The sequence below is a fragment of the Onychomys torridus genome, chromosome 20, assembly GCF_903995425.1.
Source record: "Onychomys torridus chromosome 20, mOncTor1.1, whole genome shotgun sequence".
NCBI classification, from domain to species: domain Eukaryota; kingdom Metazoa; phylum Chordata; class Mammalia; order Rodentia; family Cricetidae; genus Onychomys; species Onychomys torridus.
In genome coordinates, this window is record NC_050462.1 from 35,238,389 (window position 1) to 35,263,068 (window position 24,680).

Consider the following 24,680-nt stretch of genomic DNA (forward strand, 5'->3'; position numbering starts at 1 on the left):
ATCCATTTCTTTTCTTTTGTTTTTCGAGACAGGGTTTCTCTGTGGTGTTTTGGTGCCTGTCCTGGATCTTGCTCTGTAGACCAGGCTGGCCTCAAACTCACAGAGACCTGCCTGCCTCGGCCTCCCGAGTGCTGGACTGCCCAGCTCTGATCCATTTTTATAGACATATTTTGCTAAACAGGCTCTTCCTCAATATTATTCTGGGGAATACTTAGAAAATATTTTTAATGTTCTAAAATAAATTTTCAAAATGTGTTTATTTCATAATTTTAGATGAATTCACATATGTGTGTGTGCCCATGTACCCACATATATGCACATATATAGAAAGCTTAAATTATCCAGAAGATTTAAAATATAGAAATAGCTAGAATTTAAAAGAATTTTGAAAACAGAGGAAAGACAGAATGTATTTCATGACTAGCTAGGGAGGATCTTATTACAAAGGAGCAGGAAATCCTCCTTCCTCCTAAACTCATGTCTGCTCAGCTGATGGATCTCAGAAATTAAACCAGAGATTTTGATGTCTTGAGGCATCCTGGATGCGGACACCCTGGGTGCTGTTCACTTTCTTAATTGCAGATAATGACTTTTCACCTCTCCCTCTGCATGAATTAGCTCACCAAGTCACACCCTGAGGACACACCTGACAGAACACTAGGACTTCTAGTTTTTGTAGGAACTGAGGAGCCAACATCAAGTAAATGTGGGTTACAATAAAGAAACAATAAAGGGATGCTCATGACTCTGGAAGGGGACAGCTATAGAAATAAAGGTGGAAAATGCAATCGCAAAAAGTTGGAGGGAGATTACTGGGGACACAGGGACACAGCAGGGGAAAAAGTGAGGGGTCAACCAATCTGAAGATACTGTATAGAAACATGTTGTAAACTAATCGGTGTCCCACCATAATTCCGTCTCATGCTTTTAAAAGCTTGAAAGTCTTGTGTTGGAGAGATGGATCAGTGGTTAAAAGCACTAACTGCCCTTCCAGGAGACCTGGGTTTAATTCTCAGCACCCACATGATAGTTCACAACCATCTGTAACTGCAGTTCCAGGGGGTCCAGCACACTTTTCTGGCCTCCTCAGGCACCAGCCATGCATGTGGTACACAGACATGCATTCAGGCAAACCACCAGCACACATAAAGCACAGAAAGATACTTTTATCTTTCTCTCTCTCTCTGTCCAAATTACTCCTTGATGTATGTCCTACATGTAGTTTAGTCAAGTATTTAACAGATCCTCAAGCTGATGAATGACTAAGGACATGTTTACCAAGATAATAATGGATCATTTATAGAATAACTATTATTTTATTAATATTGTATGAGCCTTGCTTCCCTGTTATAAATAGATACAGTTGTCTGTCTCTATAAAGATCATTGGCCCATGTTTCTTAGCTCTTCCTTCCAAATGCCTCCCATTTCAAGAAACTCCTATGATCAAATATCACCCGGCATCTTTGTAGACTTATTGTCAAATTTCCTTTTGAATATATCCTTGAGGAATATATTCATGTAAACAAACACTCAAGGTGTGTGTACAGCCTAACTGGAAATACCAGTCAGAGGCAGTCAGTCTCTGCACCTCCACCCCTACCCCCTACCCCCTGCTTTCCACCCCAATCACACCCCACACACCCCTACCTCTGCCCTACTCCTGCGCTGAATCCAATTAATGATTCCTGCTGGGGTGAGGATCAATCTTGTTCACTTGACGTTATACAGATATTATTTATGTAATAAGCATATTCTTTAAAGGAAAAAACATCTCAATATCACCAAAAAAAACCAAGAAATTATATCAGAGGGTAGGCTTACTTTATCACTAATGTTTACTTTGCTCTCTTCCAAGGTGGGGGAGATGGTGTTCTGTTCATTGCCCAGGACACAAAAATCTCACAGAAGCTCTTATATCTTTTTTTGTAGATTATTTATAGGTTAAAAGAAAGATTTCAGCTTTCCTTAAGACAAGATAAAGAGAAAAACCAGGAGATCCACCTATCACCCATTGCGTTACAGCCAGCACACTCAGAGGCCAAGACAGCCCACAGTATGGTCCAGCCTGAGCAGGCGCCAAAGGTGCTGAATGTTGTGGTGGATCCTCAAGGCCAATGCACTCCTGAGATTAGAACCACCACCTCCACCTCTGTCTGCCCTTCTCCCTTCAAAATGAAACCCATAGGACTTCAGGAGAGGTAAGAGCTTTGGTTGAGAGCTCACCTACATGCTGGTTTTTGTTTTGCTTTGTTCTGAAAAGTCTCCTTCAGCTACAAAGGGTGAAACTGGAAATGACTGACCACAAGGTAGACCAGAATGACCAAATGGACACCAAGAAGTAGGTTTCTTGTCATCCAATGGCATCTCTGTGCTTGGGAAAACCTTTAACGTACCTATGATTCTTTAAAGCTTGTGAAGACCCAAACAAAGTCCATCTTCAACTAGGGGGTGGTTCCTACCCCCATTTATTAAGTACGTATCAATGGTCACTAGTAAAACAGAGTTATCTTATTCAATTATCATTATAAAGGGTTGGTAATAAACCTAAAAGTGTTTCCTACAGATGCCCATGTTGTTTGGAGTCATGTAGAAGAAGTCTGTGCCACAAATTAATTTGTCTAAAGTTTCCTTTCTGCTTCATTTAACCACAAAAATTATATATTGATATCCATATTTTTGCTACCCTTATCTGTCTTTGGGATGTATTTATTCATATGCTATACTTCCACTTAAACCAAGTCCCATGGAAGAAAACTAGAATATACATGGTACATAATGAAGGGTTAAATTTTTTTCTTCCCCCAAGTATTAATTAAACTCTTTTCACAGTTGTCTTGAATAATTCTGTTATTTTTCCAGTGGTGTGTGGAATTGGACATAGAGGCTGAGACAGGAGGATTCCCATAAGTTTGAGGCCACCCTGAGATATATAGTAAATTCCAGGACAACTTGAACTACAGTATGAGAGTGTTTTTTTTTTTTTAAAAAAAAAAAAAAAAAGATCTGAAATTCTTTGAATGTGTTCCCAGTGAATGATATGACAAGAGAGACAGTTGTTGTGGTTAACCATAAAGGACCTTGGCAAACAGTTGATGCCACTCTAGAGGGGAAAGAGAGCAAAGTCAAATTGTTCCTCCTATCTCCTCCCCCAAACAGCAACGCTGTTGCACTTGGGTAGAGCTAAATGGCATCCTCCGATTTGGTCTAGAAATGAATTTGAGACAGACTGACCTTTCCTCTTGAGGGTAACTTGGGGTCCAGAGAACTGGAATCCGGACCCACAGATCTGTCCTTCATTTGACCTTCACTTCCTTCTAAACTAGGAAAGGATGAGCTAGATGGGAACTTCTTTCCCATCTCAGGCACTTACAGTGGCCTCAAAGGGAAGCCTTGAGGTAGAGATCTGAATGCCAGGGGCAGAGTAGCAGGAAGGGTCTGCCTGGTTATAGATGATGAGGGGAAGGTATACTAAAGAAGACTTAAAGACAGTAATAAACAGTTTTTAAAATATCAGGCTAATTTTAATTATTACCATAATTCTAAGCAAGGTCAGTGTAACCTTGTCCATGAGAAGAACCATTGTGGCAGCATCTGTCCTTATAGACCATCTCCTTAGCATGTTCGAATCTCCAGGAGCATGAGGTTATAGGTCCACATATTCATTTCATTGAAGTGCAGGTTTGAGAAGGGCGGATACTTGGTGATACCTTACTCATCTTTGTGATCCATGTGGAAATGCTATTAAAAAAAAAAAACAGCAAAAACCTATGGCCTAATCAGTATTAAATGGCTTCCATGTCCCCTCATCTGTAATTACACTACCCCTGCATCCCTTACTCCCAATGTCTTCCCCTCTCAAAGCAAGAGAAGCCTATTCAAGACTCTCCAAGTCCTTCCTAACTTAGTAACTCACTTGATTAATTTTTCTCCTCTTTTCATCTAAACTCCTTCCCCATTAACTATCCATTTACCTTGGAAGTTAGTTTTCTTTTATATCAGAGATCTTTCCTTCCCTTAGCTCATTGCTTCTCTGACTCTTATCTTCCCATCTTTATCCTAAAGGAACAAAGTATGCTCCCCACCCCATTGGTTTCCAACCTCTCTCCTCTTGGTCTTTCATGTTCTTCTGATCAGTTGATGCTCAATGGTCTAACAACCCAGTGGAAAACACATGCTTCATTTTTCTTCCTATCTAGCACTAAGGACTGCCCATTTCTTCGCATCTCTCCTCTGGTCTACTAGACATTGTTTGAACCGACTCTTAGTGACTGCTTTTGCCTTCCATTCATGCCTTTATCCAAACCTGCCTCAGAGTTTCATTCTATGTCTACCGCTGTGCTTCCTGTGTTATGTAACTACAGCCGTTTCTCACACTGCCTTTTATTCTTGTAGAGATCTTGACACATGCTCTTCTCCTGGGATGCTACTTCAACACAAAAGGAGATGCTCAAAAAACAGAACTCAAAACCTTCATCAAGTCGTTTCTCTCTGTGTATTCTGAACCTAGGCACCTGATAATATCCCCGACTTCTTCCCCTCTTGTGATGTACCCAAGCATTGTGAAGATCTGTCACCTTCCTCCTAGGAGCCCTTCTTTCCAACCCCATTACCACTGAGGACTCCGGAATTCCCATTTCTCTCTCTCTTTCTTTATGGTTTTGTTTTTCCAGACAGGGTTTCTCTGTGTAGCTTTGCGCCTATCCTGGAACTCACTCTGTGGACCAGGCTGGCCTCGAACTCACAGAGATCCACCTGACTCTGCCTCCCAAGTGCTGGGTTTAAAGGCGTGCGCCACCACCGCCCAGCCCCATTTCTCTTTTTATTTATTTATCTTTTTAGTATATTTGTGTTTTAATTTTACATATCAGCCATGGGTTCCCCTGTCCTCCCCCCTCCTGCCCCCACCCCCACCTTCCCTCTAGCCCACCCCCCATTCCCATCTCCTCCAGGGCCAAGACTCCCCTGGGGATTCATTTAAACCTGGTGGATTCAGTACAGGCAGGTCCAGTCCCCTCCTTCATGGCTGAGCAAAGTGTCCCTGTGTAAGCCCAAGGTTCCAAACAGCCAGCTCATGCACTAAGGACAGGTCCAGGTCCCACTGCCTGGGTGCCTCCCAAACAGTTCAAGCTATTCAGTTGTCTCACTTATCCAGAGGGCCTGATCCAGCTGGGGGGGGGGGGGGGAGGGATGTCCACAGCTTTTGGTTCATAGTTCATGTGTTTCCATTGATGCCATGCTGAACCTCCTGCCTCGGGTTCTATCCTTCTCCAATCATCCCCAGACATCTCAAGCAGTAGTATTCTAAAATACATTTGAATGCCTTTCTTTTGAAATTCCTCAGTATTTCCACTTTTCTTTTTGGAAGACATTGATCATTCCCCTGTATGGAACATGACACCCTCCCTGCCCCAGCTTTTGCCAGCCTCTGTCAAACTTTATTTCCTGCTAAGCACCCACACACATCCATCCTGCTACTGTGGTATTTTTCAGGCACCCTCCCAAACTCTCTAAAGTCCATGAAATAGCACTTGCCTAGGCTCTGTCCTTCTTTCCCCTATTTGCTATTAGAAAGCACCACCATTGCAGTAAGAATGAATCTGTGTCGACCAATCAAAGGAATGAGAAATGTAGTTTTATTTCTCTCTAACCCATACTAAGCTTTTGGTCTAATTCCCATCTTGCCTAAATGGCAGAAACTTGATCTCAGCCCCTTTCTGGTTGACTCAACCTCAGGCCTCACCTTGCTTGGGGATTTCAACTAGATTTTGAAGGGACCTTATCAATATGAAATGTCAGAGTCCCATTGCCTTGATGTTATCCCTTCAAACTGCCATTTGCTAACATGTCCATTATGTCCTGTATCCTCAGAAGTTCCCTCATGACTGTTGCTACCAACTTGTTCCTTCTTTCTCTTCATACCAGCCACTCTGTTTCTGATGGTGACTACTTCTGGTTCCCCTCCCCTTCTCTGAACTTTATCCAACACGCTCTGATATGCCACAATATAGTCTCACTGCTGACTTCTATACCTCAGGTGGAAATATAGGAAACCCTATGCCAAGAATCCTTCCCTACAGCACCAGCCACTTTTCCTCATGGTTCTACCAAGGGTCAAGGTCCCTCTGCTGAAGATCTCCTGCTTCTGCAGGGTCTCGCCAGTGCTATGCTCTCAAGTCATCCCAACTAATGCTTCTCCATGCCCTAAGTCTGTGGACTCTTTCTCTGGCTTTGTGGATACAATTCTTTGCTCATGTTTATTTCCTATTTCACTTTACCTGGCATCCACACATCCAGATGTGTTTTTCCACTGTGCACCTGACCTTTAGAACTCAAAGGATGAACCCATCATATTCCTTTGCCCTCTGCTTTGACATTTCTTCCTAGAAGCAAATAAAACACCAAACAACTTGACAACGTGAAAACAAGGAAAGTCCAAAGGTGAGGAGAGGACTGGGAAAGGAGGAAGAAAGTTCACCTGTCACTCCCTCTTGAGTGACTCAGGGTCAGTCCTCACCATGACTCTGTGCCTCACCCTTGTAGCCCAACACCAACCCAGGAACTTCTCTTCTGTTCCCCTCTACATTAATCCTGAAACTTACGTGCATAGATTGCTTATAGAACTCTCGTGTATGTGGTCAATTTTACTTTAGTGACCTGTCACAGCCACTGGACTCTGAACTTCCGGGGGAGACATATGTCTATATTAATGGCTGCTTTATCTCTTACATACAAAACATAATCTCTAGAGACCAGGAGCTCCTAGAAATGACATGAGTAATTCTCAGGTCAACTCTCAGCAGGCAAACACTTTGCTTATCCTGTCAGCCCTTCCTTCCTCCTCCGTCTATTTTTTCACTCCCATCTATCTGCCACAAATCTCTGCCAGCAAGGTATAGTTGATAACTTGAAGAGTGATAAAAATACAGTGCCTGTATTGTGTGTTACACAGTAAAAAAAAAAAAAAGGTTTTCTGATATTTCATCTTTAATCCTTAAATTTGTATGCCTATGTATTCTAATGGTACCTTTTAAAAAGCCTCGTGTTGTTATTTCCAGAGCTTGATCGTGATGTAAAGTAATAATATTTTGTTTGTTGCATAAAAGCCTGGCTATAAAACCATGAGATCATAAAGGCTGCCTTATTAATCAACTCTCCTAAAAGGCTCTTGGGTGATGCTATATAAATCTCTCATCCTTGGTATCAATAATACAATTTTAGTTAAAATATAAGTAAAGTAAGATAGAGACCAAATGCACATGCTTATACAAATAGGTATATACTGAAAATGATAAAGATTAAAAATCTATACCATGTGGGGTTATAGTAACTCTTATTTCTCTATTCTCAATTACCCACCCTCAAATCCTATTGATCTTTGATTGTCCAACTTTCTCATTATTGATAACACTCCTCGCCCTGGGCCTGGTTTGCATTACTTCATCTTTGAATTGAATCTTCTGATTATTAAAAGTGCCATAGGAATTAATATACTTTATATATCATATATACAATATTTTATTTCATCCCCTCTGTCTATATCTCATTCTTTCCCTTTTAAAATTCATATTGTATTCTCTTCAGACTTATCTTCCTAAAATAATACTTGTTACTACTTACCATCTTACTATGAAAAAAAATCCCCCCATCACCTACAAGACAAGAGATCCTTGCTGGGCCCGAGAGATCCTAAACCATCTACTTCAGATTTTTCCCTCTGTTTGCTGCTGGCCCTGAACACTCTATCCATACTCATGGCAACCTCTAACAACAGTGAACTCACAAAGGTACCACTACCTAGGAGTGGTTTTTACTTAAAGAATCATTCAGAAAACCCATGCCGTTAGCAGAGGCTTTCTTCTCTCAAACTAAAGCCACCACAAGGATGGAGGTACTCTGTAGCTTTTTGTAAGCATGCTATACTGTGGTTTATTTTACTTTCATAAGTGATGTGCCATCTTAGGATCATATATGTCTTAGAATTTCAAATCCTGAAGAGTCCTGTCAGAGCCATAAATATGTCTGCGATAACAGAAGGAATGAAAAAATGGCAGACCTTCCCAATAAAGTGTTCCATGTTCTTCTCCCAAACTCAAGGCTGTGTTCTCTTATAATTTTCTCCTCGGAGGGACAAGTGCTCTGGCTTCCTCCCTCTGGTGGACACATTTTGATACTCAAAGATTTTTAACTTTGAAAAAAATTTACTCCGTTTTCCACTGACCTCCCTTCAGGAGACAGGAATTAAAAAAATCATGACTAAATGATTATCAGGGCCTGAATTATATTAAAAACTCGCGAAGTTACAACCTGCATCCTCTATATAAACTCTCCAATGAAAGCAGTCAAGTCCTGTGCTTCCGATCCAATTAGAGTGGGATCTCCAGTGGGCTCTGGAGTCATAAGTGAGGTTTTATGAGGCTTAACTTGAGGCACGGGTTATTGTCCCTGTGGTCTGTGGACAGGATGCTCTCAGGAGAAGCCAGCGATAAAAGTAGAGAGGTAGAGCGGGAACACGGAACACTTAGGGAGCCTGGGACACCCACAGTAGCTCATGGACAGTTCTCTCACCTTTTGGGAAATGAGCTAGGCACCCATCTCCTCATATCAGTAGGATGCCTGGGGACATAACTTTCTAGTCACCTGAGGGTGATTCTCCGGAAAGTGGCAACCAGGTATCTTTAACAGTCAACGGAGAGGATGAGAACACTAATCAAGCAGAGGTGGTCTGAAGGGGACACCAGCAACATCACTGTGCTTGTCCATGGTTGCCCCAACTCTTTGTAGCACAGTTAAGTCTGTCCTCCAGGTTTCTTTGATCTTTCCAGGTCATTACACATGTTCTGCATGGTCTCTTGCAAGTAAACACCATTTGTTCTATCGGCCTGTATGCGCCATTGAACACAATCTGTCAACCTGACTCATTTGCTCCACCTGTCAATACTGGGGATCCTAGCACAACACGGAACAAAACACAGAGAACAAAAGACCACAGGAAGACTCAGGCTCTTTAGATGCAGTATCTCATTTCATCCTCACTGAAGAAACGAGTGCTTCATGTGTTTAGGTTATTGGCAGAGTAGTTTATAAAGTAAGTTTCTGGGCCATGACAGGGGTAAACATAATGAAGAACAAGCATCATGTCCCCAGACAAGCACTGGACTGCCACCTTTTGGGGGAGAAAATAAACTTAATCCTATATTTATGAAAATAAATTTAAAACACTCTAGTGGGTAAACAGGTATATTACATATTGTCATGTTGTCATCTTAACAAATTTTCCACTAAGTTTTCAGAGTCTTTTTTAGATTCTTTTAATCAGGAAAATGCACCTGTGTGGAGCAGACTCAAGGGAGCTAGCCATTGCTTGCCGAAAGCTTGCCGCGTGTCCCAGCTTTCCTGCCTTGTCTGGTTTTTCTCACTCAGAGTCTAAATGCTCCTCTGACATAAAGGACGGATGGTGAGGAATCTGAGTACAGTAGAGAAGCGTAGTGAGAGCTGATCTGAGGCAAGGATAAAGAACAGGCAAGTCCAAAACTATCCTCAAAGGACGTAGTTGGGGTGAGTGGGGCAGGGCATGTCTCCACTTTGTCCACTATCTGGATTTGTGTGCTGTGAACAGAGGCTGAAAAGGAGGTCAGAGGAGCTGTGGTCAGGCCCCTCCATCCAGCAGCTGCCATTGCTGTTGGAATAGACAAACACTGGCACCTGACGTACCCGCAGGACAGTGGTCTGCCCCAGGTCAGCCCCTCTTAATGTAGTATCTCATAGCATCTTCCCAGCATCCCTTGAGGCATAGTAATAGGTGCATCCCTTGTCCTTTCTGGCAAGTGAGCTGAGACCTAGAGAGAGCAGATAGCATGGCTCGCATCACAAAGAAGTAAAAATAGACTAGAAATTTGCATCTAGAGACTCTGACCACAAAGTTACCTATCCCACCTCTTTCTAGATGACACAGGTGATGATATTTAAACTTTTGATAGCTTCTCATATCATAATCTTATAAAAGTTATCTTAAGGGGATACCCAGAAATGTGGGGAGCATTGGGAACACACCCAAGCTCTCCTTAACAATGCATGGCAAGCCATTTTCCTCTTCATTTGTATAGTAGACACAATGCATTTTTGTGAGGTGGGCCGGGACTCTGAAAGTTTAGACAATGATGATTTTTAAAAGCGTTCCTGTGTTCCCTAGTAACATATTCTCAAGACCATGGGGAAGGGTTAAGAAAATAGAGATAAAAATATTGAGCTTTTGTGTCAAGGCAAATCATGAAGAGATGTAATAGTACTCAACACAAGACATCGCAGTGGCAGCAGATACAAACCCAGGAGCACAGACAAGGAGCCAAGGTTATAGGTTCAGGTGAGATAGAGACATAGAGGTAGATTTAGGGGAAGGGCTGGGAAGCAAATCCAGGGCCTCAGACATGTTCAGCAAATGCTGCACCACTTAGCTACATACCCAGCCCAAACACATATTTTATAAAAATCAGAAAACAAGAAGTCTTGCTAAAGCCAAAGCCATAATATATTGGCAAGCATGGGCCTCTCTTAAGGCAATGCCTGAAGTTCTTGAGCCTTTGAGGGCTGGGTGGGACCCTCCAGTTTGGGACTTGACTTCACCAGACATCACTGCAACTGCTCCCTTTCTTGTATTGCCTTCCCTTTCCTCATTGGTGACACCCTGAAACCAGGCCAGAGTAGGTCCCAGTAAGAGCTCTTCCTGCTTGTATTTGCTGCCAGTGCACCCAGCACACACACTGCCTTGTGAGATTGACTAGAAAGGACTACCAGCCCTTCCCCTACTCCAGACCTCTCATGCCGGAGAACCTGAAGCCGGAACCCTAGGATGAGTCACATGGGATCCATTTCACGGGATCTATTTCCATACCTACCATGAAGGGGCCAAATCCCACCACTCTGGGAACTCTCTGGCCATTCAGAGTATGACCTTTTTTTTTTTTTTTTTTTTTTAGAGATAGATAATGAAGTGTGCTTCCTACATGCTGCATAAGGCTGAAATCCTCTAAGAGTTTCTTTTAACTACATATGCATGTCGGAAGGGGCACATTCAGATGTGTATGTGTACATGCCCTAGGAGACCAGAGGTACTGGGTCCCCTAGAGCTGGAGTTACAGGCAGCAGAAGCCACCCAAGGTTGGGAACTGAACTCTGGGCCCCTAAAAGAACAGTCCATGCTCTTAACCACTGAGCCACCTCTCCAGCCCAAGGCAGGCATTCTACAATATTCTGGTCATCCCGACCCTGGAGCACAAATACCATAATGGTGTATCATTTTTGAGACTCCTGTTTACGGATCATTTTGCTCACAGTCCACTACGAGCTTTGCTTTGGAGCGTGTTCTATAAAAGGAGCCGCTGCCTGTCTTTGCTAGGGGACTCTCCTCCAGATCTCAATGTACAGGCTGACAGAATTAGGTGAAGCAGCTTGTTTTGTGAGATTCATTTTCATTGGGGCAGACAGGCGCAGGCAATTCCCAGGGAAAGCCTGCCTTCCTCTTTGGAGAGAGCAGGCTCTTGCCCAAAGTGCTGTTTGAAACGTGTCATCCAGCTGAGAATGTGATGGGGTGCATCTCACCGACCCCCTGAATACTGGTTTTCTTTGGAGGGAGGCAGCATCATGCTCTTTTTAGATTTCCCAGGGTTTGGATGCAGGACCTTTGGTTAACAGAACCCCGGAAAATGACAGATCACCAAAGACAGGTAACTTGATCAAAACTAAGTTAGTTTTAAACTCATTGTTTCCCCCCGCCGTGAGTATATTGCAAATTAAAGTGCGGCTCCCATTTAGCAAGGGAACACAGATTCCTGTGTAGTGGGAGGTGGGGATGGGGAGGATGGGCCTCATAACTGTGTGGAGTGGGGCGGGGCTCTGTTCTCAGATCAGCTTCTGTTGTTGGCTGGTGCCAAGCTCCTCTGACTGCAGTGTAGAGAAACAGTGCCCTCTAGTGGACAATAGCATACTGATTCATTTGCTGCCTAATCATGCCTAAGAGAAAACTGAATTTTACTTTGATTTACTTATTTATTTCTACTATTGAAAATAATTTTCTTGCCCATACGATATGTCACGATTATCATCTCCCTTCCCTCTGCGCCTCCCAGTTTTTCGTCACCTCCCTCCCATCCGGGTCCACTCCCTTTCTGTCTCTTGCAAAGAGCCTATAGGATAAAATTAATTAATTAAAAATAAAAAGAAAGGAAGAAGAAAGAAAGAGAGGGGGAGGGAGGGAGGGAGGGAGGGAGGGAGGGAGGAAGAAAGAGAGAGAAATGAAAAATCCCTGACATGATATCATGAGAGAGGGAACCACCATAGATGCCATTGAGTTCATTTTGTGTGGGACATCTTCTGTTGGGCATGAGGCCTACTTTTAAGAGTGGCTTCTTTATCCTATGAGACTCCCTTGAAGAAAACTAAACTTTCATTTATTGGGGATAGCGTCTGGGTTGGGGGGGGGTGAGGGAGAGGCATGTGTCCACTTTTTTTCAGCTCTAGGACCCCCAAATGATAAAGACCCCTGTGAGCCCTGTTAGTGCTGCCGAGGCCTGTGTGAGTTTTTATGTGTGTTGGTCTTGTGTTTAGCAGGCCTTGTTTTGTTGGTGTCCTCCATGCCTGCTGGTTCTCTTTCTGCCTTCTTTTCTACAAGGTTCCCTGAGCCCAGAGGGGAGGCATTGGATGGGACATTCCACTCAGGGCTGAGTGTTCCACAGTCTCTAACTCTCTGCATGTTGTCTGGCTGTGTTCACCCAATTCTTGAGCAGGAGATCTTTATCGTCTTGTTCTGGGGAGGGTGGCTTGTTCTACTGTCTGTGATCTATGGGAAAGTCTAAATCAACTCCTTAAAACCAACCTGTAGAGTCCATCACTTCACCTCTAGGTGTCTGCTATTGCCTACTCCACCCTCAGCAAGCCACTGGGGGAGCAGTGAAAGAACTGGTTCCTAGTCCAGCCAGAAACTAGAAAAGAGGTTCCTGTAATAAGCCATTTGTGGGCAAGTGATCGCTTTCAGGTAAATTAGTGAGAATTTAAAAGTGCATGTACACCTTAAAGCACTGAGCATATCCAAGGAGAGGGAGACAGAGCTGAAGGTTTTAGTTTGAGTTTTCTCGGGGGGAGGAGCAGGGTGTTTTGATTTTTTGTTGTTTGCTGGTTGGTTTTTTTGTTGCTTTTTGGTTTGGGCAAACTCAACTTAGGGGTTTACTAGATATTTTGGAGGCATGTACACAGAGATATGTTCAGAATTATTACTTCCTCTATTGTGAATGTAAAAATCTTTGAGAGCAGTGAAGGCGTGAGAGAGATCTTTGCTAAATATCGTTTAAGGATTGGTGCCCTCAAGTTTTCTAATTTCTAATTTAAATGTGTCCTTCTGTGTGTGGCCTGTAGGTGGCGCACTGAACCAGCTGTGCTCCTAGAAGTGAAAACTGAAGGCCCTTTTCCAACAGCAGTCCCAAAAGCAGCTTTACCTAGCATCTAGGTCAGTGGTTCTCTCCCTGCCTAACGCTGGCTGTGACCCTTTAATACAGCTCCTCATGGTGTGCAGACCCCCAACCGTACAATTGTTTTTGTTGCTACTTCATAACTGTAATTTGGCTACTGTTATGAATCATAATGTAAATATTTTTTGGAAATAGAAGTTTGTCAATGGTGCCTAGACCCACAGGTTGAGAACCACTGACTCTGGAGTTCATACCTCTGAAGCATGGGGAGGGGGCTGCTTCAGGAAACCCTTCACACACTGTGTCAACACCAGTCTCTCTGGAATTCCATGTTTTATCTGTAGTGCCACCCAGTGCTTTTAGAACCTCAAAGTGGCCGTTTGTACATAAAATCAAATAGTATTGCCATGTGAAGAACTTCAAAAGACTAATAATGAATCCAGTAATGAAGACATGGCTTAAGTGATATTATATTTTTCGTATATTTTTTTCCAAAGTCATTGCTCCTGATAAAACACTGAACTGTATAATTTATTAAACTAAATGGTAAGCTTCCTAGGGGTGGAGACCCATCGGTCCACTGTTTAGTCATGCCCATGCACTTTCCTAATCTTTCATTGTCCGATACACATTGGACTTCCCAAAACGTATTACCCCTTCCCTGTTCTTGCTGCTGCTGCTGCTGCTGCTGCTGCTTCTCAATGTGGCAAGTGTAGTGGTAGTATGGAAGCATGTGGTTATATTTTAGAACTCAGAGCTTTGTCAGGGGTGTGTCCCCTTCCTGTAGCTTCAGTATGTAGAAGGTAGAGGCAGAAGGATCAGGAGTTCAAGGCCAATCTTAGCCTCCATAGTGAGTTACAGGCCAGCCAGGCTGTAACAGACCTTGTCTCAAACAAAACAAAACAATAACAAAGGCCTCATCACTTCTCACAAACACATCATAGAGAGTTGAGATGGCCTATAGAGCAGCCAACCCTAAGCCTATCCCTAATACAGCGGCTTAGGGAGAGTTGGTAAACTGTCTGCATATTCTAGACAGAATCTTGGAGCCCAAGTGGAATTTATAGAAAAATATTATAGACTCTGACCCAGAAATTTAGCCTCAGTAGATATGGGGGAACATCTGGGAAGAAGAGGGAGAGCTAACCCATGTAGACATCTCTATGCAGTCCGCCCTCCATGCTCAGGGGTTCCACATGTGTGGATTCAACCAAATGCAGATAAACATATGTGGAGGAAAAAATCATTGCATCTATGCCAAACATGCTCAGACATTTTCCTTCGCCCCACCCCACTACACATTACAATTTCCATGATGTTCACATTATACTAGGTGTCATAAACAAATGAGGGATGACTTGAACCATACAGAAGGATGCCTGTGGTTGTATGCACTAAAGGCCCTTGGTCTTCTGACAGTTTGAGCATCTACTTGGGCCCTGGAACCAATCACTTGTGGTGACTAAGGGATCATTATACACTTGAATACATATACACAAAGTATAAACCCATATATCAAAACCTATACTTAAATGCACACAGGTTTAAATGGCTGTGTGTATACATTTGAATTACTATACATTTATATTTCTCTGTTTTTCTGTATTTAAATGATTCTCTTTGGGAACTGTGGTCTCAGTGACCCTGGTCCAAGTCACAGAAAGAGTCCTACAACTACACAGTGGTGACACTGGTGAGCCCTGGCATAAAGAGAGTAGTCGAGACCCTACCAGAAGCACAGCTCTGGAACGCAGAGGACCCAGACATCGTCAATCTGAAGATTTTTAAGTGATTCTCACAAATCCAACTGATCTGAACCTTACAATAACTCAGTTGTCTTTATCTGCACCATTGCTCTGGGTTCCCATAGCCAGCTTTATTACCAAAATTATTAGGAGTTTTCAGGATGCTGACCATTTACAGACAAGAAGCTAAAACAAAGATGTTAACTGGGGTTGTTTACAAAGACCCCCGAAGGAACCTGTGGGAACCAGCTGTTGGCAGATGTTACTCATCAGCATCAAGATGCGTTCACTGTGGATCATATGATGCTTCCAGGGGCCATAGAGGAAAGTGGTCTGCTGAGGCCTCTGGGTCCTGCACCATTTCTGTGCGCTCAGCTCTGAGAACATGTTTCCCTAATTAGCATATCAGATTTTCTTTTCTTTCTTAACTGAGAGGTCCCAGCTTTAAAAAGAGCTTAGAAACCAATGGATCCTCCGGTGAGGTGATCCAGAGGAACTCCAGCAAGAATGAACACTTTTCACTGTACAGTAGGGACAGTGGTCAGTATATACAAAATCATTAGTATTTTTTCCTTCTCGTGTTCAGCCCAGTCAGCAGCCCAGCAATCCGACTTTTCCATAGTCTAAGAGCTTAATGCATTGGGAAAAGCTTCGGTTTCCTGACTGAAATATCACTCCTATTCCTAGATTGGAAGGATAATTTTATTCCATTGTGCCGTATTTATTCTTAGTACAACTTGCATGGATTGTTTTCAGGATAATGTCAGGGTAATTGTTCAGAACTGAGCTATGGGCCAACCCAAGACTGTTCTCCTGGGAATAGTTGGGCTTGAGTGTACAAAAATATCTCTCATCTTATCAAAAGTATTTCTTCTTAAACATAAAGATAAATGGGCAAAGGTTTTACACAAAATAAAAATAAATAAATAAATAAATAAGTCTGTGGTAGTCTTATGTGCTTCCAGTTAGATAGCAAATAGATCATGTCCTTTGGCCCTGTCTCTCTGTGTTTATTTTGTGATGGGATGGTACAGAGTATAAGGTGTCCTACCTTATACTGGGAGGGGTGCATTCTATACCCTTCCTTATCTTGACCAGGAGACAGTCTAAAACACTGGTAAACAGGGCCATCAATGTTTTCAACAGCCTTTACTCACCTACCTAAGTTATACATTCTTACTGCAGAAACATTAAAAAGACATTTAAGCAAAACTCAAAACCCAGCCAGGCACAGACCCTCCTGTGTGGAGTCTCAACTACTCTGGGAGCTAAGGCATGAGGAACTCATGACCCCAGAAGCTCATGGCCAGTCTGAACAACATAGTGAGACCTGGTCTTAAATGTTAGAAAGCCAGCTTAACCACGGAGTCACTCCACGCTCCTCCCTCCCCACCCCCGTTACCCAGTACACTCTCCAGACTTCAGCATAGATATCCACACATCATGTCTGTAGTCACGGCTGACAGCTTCGGCGGTTGCATTGGCAGCAGAAACATTGGGATTCGGGCAGCAGCAGCGGGAGCTGAGTTTAGTACCAGTGATAAATCAACAGTACTGATAGGAAGAGAAGCCAGAGCCCAGAGACCTGCACAGCCCTGGCGCCACACTGAGGTGCCTTGGTAATAGAAGGAGAGACCAGCCAACAGTGGCTGAGCATCTGCTCTTTGTACTAAGGGCCGATCTCAGGGCTTTACATCCATTATGTCAATCAACCATAGAGCGATGTAAGAACCACGGCTGCCACTCCATGCCAGGGGCTCCCATCTGTACCTTCAGGTTCCGACAGCTGCAGATGCAAACTGTTTTAGCTGCATCTTTACTGAGCACTCAGGGGTTGTTTTTATTGTCGTTCTTTAGTAATACAGCATAACAACTATGTACAGAAAGCTGCCAGCACATGAGGTGTGATAAGCAATCTACAGAGAAGGCTAAATGACACCCTCACACCATTGGAAGGAGGGTCTTGGGCAGGTGCAGACTTTTATGTCTGTGGGAGATACTGGGAACAATCCCCCATGGATCCTAAGGGGCAGTTATAGCTCTAACAAGCTCTATCCTCACTGTACAGAGGAGAAATCTAATGGATGTACAGAATTGCAGCCCTAAGCAGGAGTTCAATTTGAACTTCAGACGGTCACACTTAGGAATCTTCCCTTACCCACTGCTGTTACCAAGTTTTATGCATTCTGAAATACAATATAAAGAATGTTTTGTGATTTATGCATACTTATGAATGAAGTATGAGGGTGATTCTAAAACGGGAAGAACAGAAAAACATATGTAACTTTCAAAAGACATTTCTTACCAAACAACAGGCATTTTTTTTTACTAGTCTTACACTTTCAAAGAAAGTGTATTTTGCAAACATTTTTCCTTTCCCTGTTTAATGACTCCACAACAGTTTGAAAGCATCTCTTTGTACAGTTGTCTAATTTTAGGGCATCACTCTGTGTGGCTCTTTAAAAACAGGGTACAAATCAATCAAGCTATTTCATGCATTGTAATTTTGTTCATAGATGTGATTGTGTATTTACGTGTGCAGTAAATATTTTCGAATGAATGAGTAAGGAAATGGGGAATAAAATTTCGGAATCCAATCCACCCTGAAAGCAAATAGAATTGTATTAGGCAAGCACATACCACTTTACTCATACCAACTTTTTAATCCCGTGTGTTCTCTCATACACACTGGTTAGTTTTACCCTTACAACCAGCAAGATGGGCAAGGAGGACTACCAAGAGTCATGAAGGATGAACACAAATAAAGTCCCATGATGCATATGCAGAAAATGTCATAACGAAATGCATTGTTTTGTTCATTAACCAAAAGAAATCATTTTTAAAAATCTTTTCATGCACATAGTTATAGCTGCTAAAGAGATAAGAAAAATTATGAACAAACAAAAAAAAGCAAAGATTGATACTTTGGTTCTTTTATCTCATATAATCACATACATTCCAAAGTTTATTTTACAACTCAGAGTAGCAATATTTACTGTGTATTTAATTTGTAGAGAATAATTCATTCTTCCGGGCACAGAACAAAAGCAAACACTAGGAAATCACCAGAGTTCATCAGTAAAATGTGTTGTTTTTTGATTGGTTTGGTTTTGGGTTTTTGAGACGAGGTTTCTCTGTGTAGTTTTGGTGCCTGTCCTGGATCTCACTCTGTAGACCTGGCTGGTCTCGAACTCACAGAGATCCTCCTGGCTCTGCCTCCCGAGTGCTGGGATTAAAGGCGTATGCCGCCGCTGCCGCCGCCGCCGCCACCACCACTGCCACCACCACCACTTGGCCTGTTGTATTTTTAAGACAAGGAAATCATGAGTCTTTCCAAATGAATGACCCTAACATAAATAAGTTTGTGTCCTTTTTTTTTTACAGATTTCAAACTGCCCAAAATAGAAAAAAACTAGAAGAAATTGATGTACTTTTACATGTAAATAAGGTTTTGAAAAAATGCTCTCAAAAGTTATCTCACGAGTTTTCTGCTCAGGCCTTCAAGCTGAAGTCTTGGTGATATGATTTGATTTAATTTCCATGTCTCTTATCTGTAGTTTATTCTTGTTACCACAGTTGCTACTGGTTTTTAACTTGTACACAGGAAGCCGGTGCCAATCAATGTTGTTCCCAAGGTGACAGGAAGCCTTGGTTGGTCAGATGTTGATCTGGTGTGCTGTTCCCGCCCCACCCGTCATACCTTCTTCCCTTTTGGCTGAACTTAAGACAAATTAATCAGCGGTCGACATCTGGCAGACAGCTTGGGTGTCGTCTCTGTGGTTTGTTGACCTGTAGAGCTAAAGCGTGAAAAAAAATCAATGCGTACAATTTGCAGACGCTGACCTCAGTGTGGCTGAGGACCCCTTCCCAGATCCTGCACAGGAGGCTCCTCTTCTGGCTTTTTGATTGCGAGTGTGGATCTTCCTGAGCAGTGGCACGTTTCTGGAATAAACATCCCACCTTCTTTATGACGGTGGGTGGCTGACTTCACCCTACTGTAAATTCCAGATATGAAATGTGAACCAGAGGCCAGGAAAGAGCTCAAAGAATGTTAAGCTTTTAAACAGGTCTCTGGTGTTTATGAACTTAGCCACCTACAGATTCTCTTCCTGCGAATCCCACGCCACAGAAACATACCTCTTATCATCAAACTCTCGAACAGAATATGTTGTTATCCAGAACATAACAAATAAAACTCATAACGTTAAGTGTGTGTAAAATCAAGTGAGCTGACCTTTCCAACCCTAAAACTAAATGTCTCTGGAGTCTCTTTGTTGACTCTACCAAATATAAAACTACACAGCAGCCTTGCCGAGTGTGCTCAGAAATCATTGGTTTTAAAGATAAGGATGCTAAGAGGCTGGTCTAATTTTATGGTGGAGATTATGAGAAATGTCTAAGATGAAGGAAGGTAAGATTAAGATAAACCTAAAAAGGGCAGGTATGTTGGACCGGATGGGCCTTTCCTGTCCCTAAAATGCCTTGTTCTCTTACACAGGAAACTTATTCTTATTCACCGGAGGCCTGTGTCAGGTCTAGGCACAAGGTCGCAAAGTATCCTGGGTAGAGGCAGTGAGAAGACAGGAAAGTGGGCAGGGAGGGGAATGACCTTGTGGGTCCTACCCAGGGCAAATTTTCCAAAGGCAACAGAAGGTTCATTGCTTATTCATCCACACATCCCTTATTTGGAGGATAAACTCACAGTTTGCTCCTATTTCTCAGTACTTTCCACACCAGAATTCAGAGGCATTTACAGCTGGGGTTGACGCAGGCTATTGGGATCACTGGAGAATCAGTATCCTTGCTCTTCACTGAAGTGTGAGTCTTGAGGACCCTGCCAGGTGCAGCAGTGCCCGTGTCTGTGTGCCGTATACATATAGTTCCCTCCATATATCTATCTCCAGCAGATAGATTTTATCTTCTGACCTTTACAAGGAGGAAACTGAGATGCAAGAGTTTGAGACCATGTCCCCTGCCGTGGAGGCGTCGAGTGCAGAGATGCCAAGTGGAGTGCCACCAGAACTCACACCTTTTCCCTATTTTCTGCCTCACCTGATGCCCAAAGTACCACATAATCCTGATCTGCCCTTCTCCATATTCTTTCAATGGCGAAACAGAAGCAATCTGAAATAAAACAATACTGGAATCTGCCAAAGACACTGATGGAGCTTGGCGGGAGCGGGCGTCTGTGCTGCATTCCACCTACAGGTGGCGCCGGCGAGCCATACAGACCGCGGGAGACCTGGGACAAACACCCCCCACCCCATCCGCCCGCCCCTTTTGTTTTAAAGAACTTTAAAGCAGCTGTTTTTCTGTCCTGAAAAATTCTACCTAGGACATTTGTAGCTCTTCTAAGATTGAAAGCCAAATCAAATAAACAAGGATCAAGGGCCTTGTAAGGATCCCAAGGCTGGAAAAGAGCCACCCAGAGGCTCTCCTCCCATAGGTCCCTAATTGTCATCCAGAAAAACTCTGCACTGATTTAGACCCAAAAACACAGAGCAGGGATCCCTCCTAAAGCCTGCAGCTCCGAAGTCCTGGTGGGGACTCTCCTTGCTCCTTAGCGCTGGTCACGATGTGTGTTCAAGGAGGTGCTTGCATGCCTTGGAGCTTTTCGTTCTAATAAAAGGACCTCTGCCCTCTTCCTCTCATGACAGAATAATATGCAATTTAGTCTGGGGTGGGAGTTGTATATTCCCTTAGAACTCAAGCTGGAAAGAACTTTCTCCACGAAGCACCATTGCATTGGAGAAAGGAGCTCCGGGAAAAGATGTGCAGCCCTGCACCCCAGGACTTCACATGGGTGAACCCTGGATTCCAGTAAAGCGGTCGCCTTATCGAGGACAGCCTGGGGCAAATTGGCAGTACATTAGAAAGCCTGATGGGGGGGAGAGGGGGGGAGGCGACGTGGGCCTCACGTCAGCTGTTTTCCTCCACAGGATACTGGGTGATTCCTGTCCTAGCCAGATACTGAATACTAAAAGCTCAGCCCAAGAGTTCTTGTCAAAAATGATTTCCGTAGTGTATTTTGACTTGCTTAGGTCTGAAGAACTTTTGGAATTTGTTAGGTGTGGGCCTGAACTCCAGGAACTGGCCTGTGGCATTCACTTAATGAGCTCTGTCCCTGTGAACAGATTGTCCTAAGCAGCTCTTTTTTTTTTTTTTTTTATCAAGTTCACACTTCTCTGAATGTCCTCATCTGACACAGGGAATTGTTGGTAGAAAATGAGTGTGTGTGGATAATTCAGACCCGTGGAGGGAAAAAAAAAAGTTCAGAAGTTGCATTTTCTGCCATATTTAAAATATACACAAACTGATATGAATATGTTCTATCTACAAATATATCCCTCATATTACTACTACAACACTCCTGGGATTTGTCAATATTTCACCTCATTTAAAATACAGAAAAACCCTAAGTATTTAGATCACCAAAGACCATTGTTGAAGTGTATATATCATTTTCTTCACATGAAACAATGGATTAATAACACCCAGCTTTTCAAAATAGTTGATAAAATAGTCAACACACAATAATAAGGCCCCAAAGGTGCCTTTACATATAAATCAGTGGATGATAAAGGATTTTTTGTTTTATTTATAATGTGTGTGTGTGTGTGTGTGTGTGTGTGTAGTTGTGACCTCCCCCCACCCCCGGAGCTGGGCCTTCAGGCAGTTGTGAGCCTGGGCCACCTGATGCTCATGGGGGGTACTGAACTTGGGTCCTCTGCAAGAACAATATGTGCTTTTAACCACTGAGTGCTTTCTCAAGCCCCAGGGAGGTTTTAAAATCTTCCTTCGATGTATGAATTTCATCACTGAGATTTTAAACTACTCTGTGTTTTTGGATGTCCAACAATTAAGAAATAATTCTGCCCTTTTTCCACTGCTGATGGGAGTGAAACCTGGTACAAGCCATTGTGGAAGGAGTGTGGGGGCTTCTCAGAAAATAAAAATAGAAATTACCATATGACCAAGTTAAACTCCACCCGGGCATATTTCCAAAGGTCTGCATATCTTGACAACACATCCTACCATGTAGATATTTGCATATCATGTTTATTGATGTCCCAGTCACAATAACAAGGAAATAGAAACAGCCTGGATGCCCATCAACAGATGACTAGATATTGAAAATGGGGCACATATACACACATACACATACACACACACACATATTCACGTATACATATATATACATACACATATACACATATCACTCACATATACACACATATACACATATATACACACATATACACAGATATACACATATACACACATATACACATATACACACATATACACACATATACACACATATACACACATATACACACATACACACATATACACACACATATATACACATATACACACACATATACACATATACACACATATACACACACATATACACATATACACACATACACATACACACACATATTCACATATACATATATATACATACACATATACACATATCACTCATATATACACATATACACAAAGGAGTTTTACTCAGATGTAAAGAAAATGAAGTTTTCAGGGAAGAGGAGGGATCTGGAAAGCATTACGTTAACCTCAGTGACTGAGAAACTCAGAAGGAAGCTGGTGTGGTGGTGCACACCTCCAATCCCAGCACATAAGAGGCAGAGGCAAGTGGATCTCTGTCAGTTCGAGGCCAGCCTGGTCTACATGGTGAGTTCCCGGACAGCCAGAGCTACACAGTGAGGCCCTGTCTCAAAAGATCAAAAGAAGAGATAAGAAAAGAAACTCACAAAGACAAACCTAATGGTTACCACTTGCATGTCCAGAGGGCAGAGTGAAATGTCTTTCATGTTAGATGTAAATGTTATTTTAAAAGATCTCTCAGGACTGGGACTGTGGTCAGACTCTGTCTCACATCCCAGGGGCTTACCATCATGAAAAGCCAAGGCAATTATAAGAAGTCTCTATTTTCCTATGTCTACATAATTTAGGCATTCTCAAAGTGGGTCATGTGGACCCCAGGGGATAAGCAGATAATAGAAAATTATTTCTATTTTTCTTGTCTTCTCTTATTTCAAATTTTGTAAACTGTCTTGATTTTCATAATATTTAATTACAATAGTCCATGTCATAATTTACATATAAATGAAGTTCAGTCGTGATATACTTAATTTTTTCTCATTTTTACTTCTTTTTTTTTAAAGATTCATTTATTTATTATGTATACAGAAGAGGGCCCAGATCTCATTACAGATGGTTGTGAGCCACCATGTGGGTGCTGGGAATTGAACTCAGGACCTCTGGAAGAGCAGTCGGTGCTCTTAACCTCTGAGCCATCTCTCCAGCCCAATTTTTACTTCTAAGATGAAAATTATTAATAATTTTACCTGAAACTTGAAGATGAATTTAGAATACAGATATGATGGAGTTTACACAGTCTTTTCAGCCATGTCTCTAATGCTAGTATTTTTTTAAAAGCTGTTTTCTGTCATAATGGTGAAACACTGATAAAGAAGGAATAAAGGGGATAAAGGTTACTTTTTTATATGTCTTAAATAATAAAGAAAATTAATTTTGACATAGTGGTTAAACAGGAAAAATTTGTATTTCTAGGTATGTATGTATGTGACTGAGCAAACATATACAGTACACGAAAACCAACTAGAGCATTGTAATAATGAAAGGAACTGGAAATAAATAACTAAAAATAGACATTTACCACTAGACAAATAATTGTTTATAAAAACCTATATTCCGCTTTAATAAGAGGTTTTTCAATATATAATGCAAAGTAGGGAACAGATGTAAAGCTATTATGTGAGATGCATTATCTTTGTGTAGATACATGTAACTGAAGTGAAAGCATACAAGGCCCAGGGCAGTGTGCTGTTGGAACAGGAGTTAAGAAAGGACACCTGACATACAAGCCAAGGACATAGCCTAATAGCAGGGCACCTGCTTAGCATGTCTGGAGCCCTGGGTTGGACCCCTGCCCAGAAAAACAAATGTTTTCAGATTTTATACTAAGAATGTGTTAATGTATTAATTTTGTACTGAATTTAAATTAATATTTTCTATATGAAAACCAATACAGCATCGTTACCCTTGAATTAAAGATTATATATCACAGACGCCTGCCAAGGGACAGTGAGATGATGCTGGGGCATCAGCTATGTTTTATGGATGATAATGTAGGAAGACACAGTTTTCAGACCAAGAAGGCATCTTTGGGTATCCACTTCACACTGAGTACACACTAACCAAACTGCAATAGTCCCTCATACCTGTAGTCCCTCTTTCCATGATCTCAGATACTTGTGACCAGCTATGGTCCATGCTCTGACCCATGCCTGTAGCCCAGCACTTGGGAGCCTGTAGCAAGAGTTTTGCCAAGATCTCACTTTGGACTTCAAAGTGAGATCTTGTCTCAAAGACGAAAAGAAAGCTAGGCCAGTTGGAAGGCTCATCAGGTAAAGGTGCTG

General features: G+C 42.4%; 1 protein-coding gene across 2 annotated transcripts in view; it reads left to right on the forward strand.

Annotated features, from left to right (window-relative positions):
- Positions 1-24,680, forward strand: part of Ptprr (protein tyrosine phosphatase receptor type R) — a 234,697-nt gene that overhangs the window by 146,806 nt on the left and 63,211 nt on the right. For both annotated transcript variants that reach the window (XM_036170115.1, XM_036170116.1), the window contains one exon: positions 1,932-2,200. In XM_036170115.1, the coding sequence (XP_036026008.1) occupies positions 1,932-2,200 (269 nt within the window). The remainder of the gene's footprint in view (positions 1-1,931; positions 2,201-24,680) is intronic.